At 44.5% G+C, this 7,546-nt stretch overlaps 1 protein-coding gene across 12 annotated transcripts in view; it reads right to left on the bottom strand.

Moving 5' to 3' along the window:
• Window positions 1-3,422: 3,422 nt before the first annotated feature.
• Window positions 3,423-7,546, bottom strand: part of LOC308110668 (protocadherin gamma-C5-like) — a gene marked incomplete at its 5' end in the record, with an annotated part of 84,748 nt that continues 80,624 nt past the window's right edge. For 8 of the 12 annotated variants that reach the window (XM_080465109.1, XM_080465115.1, XM_080465106.1 and 5 more), the window contains one exon: window positions 3,423-6,190. In XM_080465109.1, the coding sequence (XP_080321235.1) occupies window positions 5,910-6,190 (281 nt within the window). In that variant the 3' untranslated portion in view covers window positions 3,423-5,909. Of the gene's footprint in view, window positions 6,194-7,546 lie in introns of all 12 variants that reach the window. The other 4 variants (XM_080465117.1, XM_080465107.1, XM_080465108.1 and 1 more) reach the window with 1 other exon arrangement.

Below are 7,546 nucleotides of genomic sequence, written 5' to 3'. Positions count from 1 at the left end.
ACATTGACCTGATCTGATTCTCTAACATCTCCATGTGCCGTTTGGATTCAGGCCCCGCTTAAATGGTTTGGCTCTGCAAATGTATACATTTCATCCCAGAGTTTTTACCCGCTAAAGTCCAGATTAAGCGGCTCTCTATCCCGGCTGTGATGGCTTCACAGAGGAGCGCTCTGTCCTCCAACATGTGGCGACCCAACATGCTGCAGACACAGCTGCAGGATAGGAGGGCAGGAGGGAGGGGTGAGGGCAGGGAAGGAAGAAGAAAAGAGGAAGTCATGGCAGAGGATGCGGGGGAGGATTCCTTTCTTTCACTTTACAGCTGAGGGAGACCCCCCCACCCCACCCCCCATCCCCCACCCACAAAAACAGGCGCGGAAACTGACTTCCTGTCCCGCCACTAGCAGCTTATTACGTTACATCCTTCTCCTTCCTCCCACTGCTCAGATCCTCGTCTCCCTGAAGTGGGAACGTAGAAGTTCACGGCTTTGCTTTCTGAGAGAAAACTGAATAAAACTGCTTTAGGGTGTTCTTACTTTGATTTAGTAATTGTGGCCTTGATACATGAATATACGCATATAGAGTCAACACATGACACTTTGCGATCATAAAATATCAAAGAATAAACCAACCATCTCATGTGAGCAGGCAAAGTTGAATGTTCAGAGGAAAAACTAATTAAACAGAAAGAAACTTCAAACTCGAGACTGGCTAACAGATTCAGTATTAGGAGCCAGAATGTACACAGCAAAATCTGCAAGAACTATATTATCCTTTATCACACAACAGCGACATTATACCACATGAGATTTTTTGACATCAACCAGAAAAATATTAATTTATATTTTCATTAGATTATATTTTCACATTGGCAGTCTTTGCCCTCTTCACTGTTGCCATTAATGCCGCTTTCAGGTCGATACCAGAGGACCTGTCTTTTAACCAACTGTTCTTGAATGTAATAAGACTCAAAGCAACAATGCTAACATGGCAGTGTCTGAAATCTTGGTCATTTTTTTTATTTTTTTATTTTTGTCATAACTGAGTCTTCTTAACAGATTTGCCTTGTGCTTGTAAAGTTCAGTGTCTTTCGGAAACTCCTTTGCAATATCAGCATGCAGCGAGGAGAAATGGTGCTCTGGATGTTTAAAATGGGACAGTGATCTCTGGCATAGCAGGCAGAAGGGTTACAATTCCTCCCATTCAGGAAATGTCCAGAGCTCCTCTTCCTATTTTCTTTTTGCTTTGCGTTTCTTATGCTACTTGATGATAAGCTGATGTTCCTTTTGTGTCTGGACAAGATAAGGAAACTTGATGTAGAGCGTGTAGTGTGTGCTGGAGAGAGAAGTGGTTGTTGTTGATGTTAACGATGCCTATGTGGGCTTGAAGTGAACTTTTCTCTCTTTTTTTAAAAAAAGGGTCCATAACAGGGAACCACTGACAGTGTGAGCACTGCCGAAGTATGTCTGTGGACTGCCTCATACTCAGGATGTGACAGTCGCTCTGTCTTGTGTTCAGGACTGTCTGACTAATGCTGTTACGGCACACAGGCTGTCCATTGTCGAGGTCCAGTCAGTGATGGCGCCCCACTCTTTAAGCCACTCTGCTATATTTCACTCCTTTGAAGCCTCTTTTTTTTTTTTGGCCTCTGTGTGACTGTCAGTGTCATTCCATTGTGTATATCTGAGTGTATAATCAGCAGGAATGTGCTTAATTAAGCGAGATAGGGGTGGGGTGGGTGGGTGGGGGTATGAAGGGGGCAATAAAAGAACAATCTGCTCTTTCTGCTGGGGCTTTCCTCGGGGAAATGTGCGACACATGGGGACAGTGAGGACAGCAGGAGTCTCTGTGAGTCACAGGATGACAAACATCAGCTGACAATGTCACTCCAGAGCGGTTTTCTGTTATAATAGTGTCCTGTGGAGCTTATGAATGACACTCTGGTTTCCTTTGATTGTTCACCTTAAATAGAACATCTCTCCACTAAAAAACTAACACGGAATCTAAGTGGGGCAAACCTGCAGTGCTTCATTACCTCTGACTCATCACGTTTCCTCTCCATGTTGCCAGGTTTGACTAATTGCTCAATATGTTTATCGCAGTGCAGGTCATTCAGGCCCCAGTCACGAACAAATCATGGCCTCTCGGCTGTTCTGTAAGGAAGATGTGCATCACGGAGTAGAAGCATTGGGAGATGGGGCTGCTGGTTGCTGCGGAAACCGCACAACACAACGGAGAGAAGAGCCAGAGGAGCCGGCCATTTTGGATCTGTGAGTCTGCAGAGACTGATGCTGTAATTCTTTATTGTGAATTCTTTACATTTTATTTTGATCTTCAACTGGGAATTTTTCTGTCAGTGTGTTGGGAAACCTCATTATCTATAACCCTATCTTTAAAGAGCAACCTGAGTCATGAGCAGCCCTCACATACTCTCCATCACTCTTGCATCTAAGTGCCTCCCTCCATCCCCCAACATCTGCAGCAGTGAGCTGAAGCCCGCTCCTTTTGTTTTGCTTAGTGACGTCCCATCGGCTATTTATAGGGACGAGTGTTATTGTGTAAGAGCTTGTGAAAGGCACAAAGAGCTGCGGCAGGCTGAGATGTTCCCCTCACCGGCCCCCAGGATCTGCAGCAGGAAAGATGGAAAAAAACATGTAGCTCCACAACGATGGACGAGTCAGGGAGAGGCTTTAAAGAATGAGGTGCCTGCGTGAAGACGTATCGTGCTTCTATCACAGTTTTCAGTATTTCCCTGACGGATATTGACAATAAGATGCTGTGTATTTTGTTTCACCTTCGGATGATTGTTCAAACAAAAAAAGTGTAATTCTGTACTTGGTTTTCATTTGAGACATCATAGAGCTAATAAAATGTAGATGTCATGGCAGATTTAACTGTGGATCCTTTAATGAACAGAAATGAAGGGAGATTAATCTCATTAATACGTTACGAGAAAACCAATGCACATTCTCAGTATTATGCATATTATAGAAAGTAAGGGCTTGAACACAGATATTCTTTCAAGGACTGGAAGGACTGAGTAGAAAATAAGAGACTAACTACTTACACAGATAACCATTGTTTGAACTCGTAGTCTTTGTTTAATGCTAATGCTAAAGCTAACAGGCTGGTCAATAAGGAGGAGCAGGAACAACAGTCGTTCTGCAACTGTTTTCATGAACTCTCCAACATAAGAGCACATAAACTTTAGTGGTGTTACAGTAAATCAGCTTTCCTGCAGTCACACACAGAGAAATGAGCCCAGGAGAGGCTTTTAGTGCAGGGGACACAGCGTCTTCAATCAAGATGAGTTTTGGTGATTAAAAAAGATTAACAGCTTTAATAATGGCAGGTGTTAACTCCCTCCAAGCAGCTTTCTTTGAAGAATTAAGACACAAACCACACATTTTAGTATTTTTTTTTATATGATTTCAGAATCTTTTTATTTGAAATGTCAGTGTTCAAGAGAAAATAAAACAGCAATATAAATATTAGCATAAAAATAAGAGGATAACACAGGGGTAAAGCGTGGGAGGGGCTAAGCATTTGATAAGAAAGATAATACAGCAGGATAGAGTAGTATTAATTCAGCAGCGGACGAACATACACATATATAATATTTATAATCATTTGTTCATATGGACAGAAAGAGAATGAGAGGCATTCTTTCACAAATGCACGAGATAAAATCACCGCAAAAGAACATTAAGAGGTTACAGAAGGATAGAAACATTTCCATTTTTTTGTTGTTTTTTTTGTTTTGTTTCTTTACAGGGTGATAAAAGATAGTAGAGAGAAAATAAACACAAAAATATGCGCAACACATACCACAAGTTAACTATTCTACGTGTGTCACTTTGTTTACTTATCTAAAGTTATCTTTAATTCATTTATTTACACTTAAGAGTTAGTTGGCTTCCATGGTGCTTAGTTACTACATTGCAACACAAACTGTTGAAGAACATCTCAAATTTTTATTCCTTTATTTTGATTTTTTTTCAAAGTGTGGTTTTCTTATTTTTCTTGAAAAAACAAAATGCAACACATTCCAGTAGTAAGCCACGCCTTGTGGAGAGGGACTTTTTTTATTTTTGAAAATGTTTGACGTCGTCCCTGCTTTACAAACACCTGGCTCATACCATCGACAGGACTGGTGCTTATTTACAGTGGGGAGGAACCTCGCAGGACCAGGGAGTGGACGTGGAGAGGTTAGTGGTAGAGAGGCTGAGGTTTCTCATTGATTTCAGTTGAGGAGCGAGATGTCAGAGGGTTTGTGTGATGGTATCTCCTCACTAACAGGGACGGCTGTGCTTGGCTCTGATGACCTCTGCCTGGGTCAGTGCATTAGAGAAAGTTTGTGGGGGGGGGGGGGGGGGGGGGGGGGGGGTGGACTTGCCAACAGTGGTTCCTGTGTACATTCAGGGGGCAGAGCCGAGGTTGTTTCTCCACCCCCTCCCTGGTCGATACAACGATGCCACCTCAGTCTGTTTACCCCTCACTGTGCCCCCTCCACTCCCTCTGACCCAGCCTACAGGATGCCTTCTGTTCATGCAGTTGTATCCGGCCGAAAGCCTGACATATAGATGGACGGCAAAGTAAAGACTTCATATCTTATACACATTATGCCTCTATGTTATCGAATTATCATCTCCCAAAGAAAGAAAAAAGCAAACAAACAAAACAAGTTACTGTCACATCAAGAAGTTTCTTCAACACTTCAGGGTAGTGAGGGGAAATACTCCATCGTGGCCCTAAAGGTCCTACAAAGTGTCTAGAAACTCCTAAGCACTTACAGTTTACCACATCTACATGTTTCCCTAAAGACCGAAGTGATTACTACCCTTACTTTATCTCGTCTTCAGAATACAAACAGTGCATTTCTATTTGTTTGGCTCTCATCGTGGGGTCATGAGTGGAGGGAAGGACACAAGCTGGGTGTGAGGAGGGGTTTGCAGATGGTGTGGCGCAGCAGGAGGCGTCTGCACCCACCTGGAGCTGTTATACAAGAAGCAAGTCCTCTGCTGCACCCCCCCCCCCCCCCCCCTCTCTCTGCCAGCTCCTCCACTCCTCCTCTGTTTGCATGCTCAGGTCATAAAAATATCAGGTTAAAATCTTCTTTTTTTTTCTCTTTAAACTATGATTACAAAAGTAATTTTCATTTTGTGTCAAGTAAATGCTACATGTGCATTATATTGACCTGCGATTGAAAAGAGGATTAAAGATTCAGGATGTCCTCCACTTTGTTTTTGTAATGCATAGTTTGCAACTCTAAACTAGTATATGTGGTCTGAGCCTTGATGAGCATGCAGAAGAGTTTGTAACAGGTGTCAAACAGCAGCCTTGTATTAACAGGATCTTTGCTTCAAGAACCTGCAAGGCTGACCCTATAGGAATCTAATGGATAGCAACTAGCGTACTTTACAACAGCTGACTTTCCACCGACAGGAAAGTGCACAATAAATCCAACATGAAAGACGTCAACATTTCATTTCTGAATACATCACTGCGTATAGCCTTGTCACCCCAGCAAGGTTCCCTACATTGAATCTCTTTGTCCAAGTTAGATTTTTTTTTTTGTTTTTGCCAAAAGGTAAAAAAAGAGGAAAAACAGCAGTAACCCCCCACACCCTGCCAATAATATCTCCAGACACTGAGTATGTGAACAATACTGAACCTTCAACACAGCACAAGGTAGCAACACTAACAGCCTTCGGCAAATTCTAATTCTGAGGTCTTCACAAAACTTTGAAAGGACCAACAACATCGTTCAGAGTAACTTGCTGTCAACGTTTAGACTGTGGCTTCATGAGTGACAGCAGAGCAGGGAGATACGTGGTGGTGGGATGTGAGGGGTTGGATTTCTCTTCCGATCAGGCCGGGATTTATCATTCTTCACCTCTTTGCATCCACATCTACTTCTTCTCCTTCTTGGTGGACTTCTTCTTGGAGGCCGGGGTTTGGGCGGCCTTGGGGGGCTCGGGTTGGGCCGACACCTGAGGTGGGGGCAGCGCCTGCTGGGCTGCCTGCTGCGCGGTGGCCTGCTGCTGCTGGGGGTTGGACGTCAGGGTGGCGGTGCTGCCTGGGATGTAGACGTTCTGGCGATAGTCGGGCACGTGCTGCAGGGTGAACTGGGGACTGTAGCGGGTGCTCAGACCCATGGTGCCGGGCCCGAGGGTGGCCGTCGCTTCGCTCACTTCTAGGGGGAAGAGGGACAGAGTGGGGGTAAGAGGGGGTGAGGAGGGAGTGGAGAGAGGGATGAAAATTGTTAGAAAGAAGCATTTGGAAGTTTTAGTATGACAGTGTTACACAGAGGTGGTGAAAAGTAAACAGGTGATAAAAAGACACTAAGCTAATGAACTAATGAGGCTTGGACTGTACAGATCAACATCAACAAGAGGTGCGACAAAGTGATTGATGGTGAGCAGATGTTTGGAGGTTAATCTGAAGTGGATGATGAAACGGCTGTCCGAGCACACTCCTCCGACTTTCTGGTTTTCCATCAGCCGTGCACTGTGTGTGCATGACGTAGCTGCTCATCTCATAACTCTCCCATAGCCCCTGCATTGCAGAGCCAGAGCCACAAGCGCTCCCTCCCCCATCCAGCCGTCCCTCTCAGCCTCTAGAAACACACACGGGTGTGATCTGTCACGCTAACTTGTGCTGCCTCTCAAAGGGCAAAAGCAGAGACGCAAAACACTCTTCTAACGTGAGGCTCAAATATTGAAGGAATCCTTCCTGAATCAAGCTCATCTACACAGAGACTTCTAAATAGTGTTCGTCACCAGCATTGTTTGTTCTTTCCACTGCGATGCTTCGGGCTGTTCAGCCTGTGAAGTCTGCTACTGACTTGCAGGTTAACGTCACCCTCAAGAAATGTGCTTTTCCTTCTCTACCTCTCCGGTTTGGATGGAAAACAAAAATCCCACACAATGTCCGGTGCAGTGTCCAGAAGAGGACGAGTGTGTGTGTGTGTATGTGTGTGTGTGAGTGTGTGTGTCTGTGTGTGTGTGTGTGTCTGTGTGTGAGGTGAGGGAGAGACAATGTGCTGAAATAACAGTGGAAACCCTGGTCTGTGGTGTGTCCCTTCATCACCTCCGTGCAGTTCAGGTTTGCGTGTTGCAGCACTTTTACTTTTACTGCCAGTTTGATTGTGTAATTTTTCCATTTGCAGAGCCTGAAGATGAGTCAGTGAGTGTGACAGACCGGAAGAGTGTCATGGAATATGTTTTAGTTATAGGAATGTGACGCCTCCATGTTAAAATACGGTTTGCAGATTTTATTAAAACAGTGAGCATGTGTCTGGTGTGTAAAGTGGAAACATGCATTTATGTCTTGTTAGTAAATTCAACACACTGTCCCGTGTCAGAGAACCTGCAGGTCGTTACATTCGCTGAATGAATATCATCGGAATCTTCCACTGCGTATCTATCAGTACAGGTTCACCACATGGAAACATCAATGTGGACAGACTGAGCTTCATCAATGAGTGCGTCTGGCGGGCTGCCCTCCGACCAAACCGGGGAGACCAACAAACCGCCTCTTCCCACAC

This window comes from Lipophrys pholis, assembly GCF_963383615.2.
Source record: "Lipophrys pholis genome assembly, chromosome: 6".
NCBI lineage: Eukaryota > Metazoa > Chordata > Actinopteri > Blenniiformes > Blenniidae > Lipophrys > Lipophrys pholis.
Note: the sequence above shows the minus strand (reverse complement) of the source record. Positions and strands in the feature narration are given on the sequence as shown.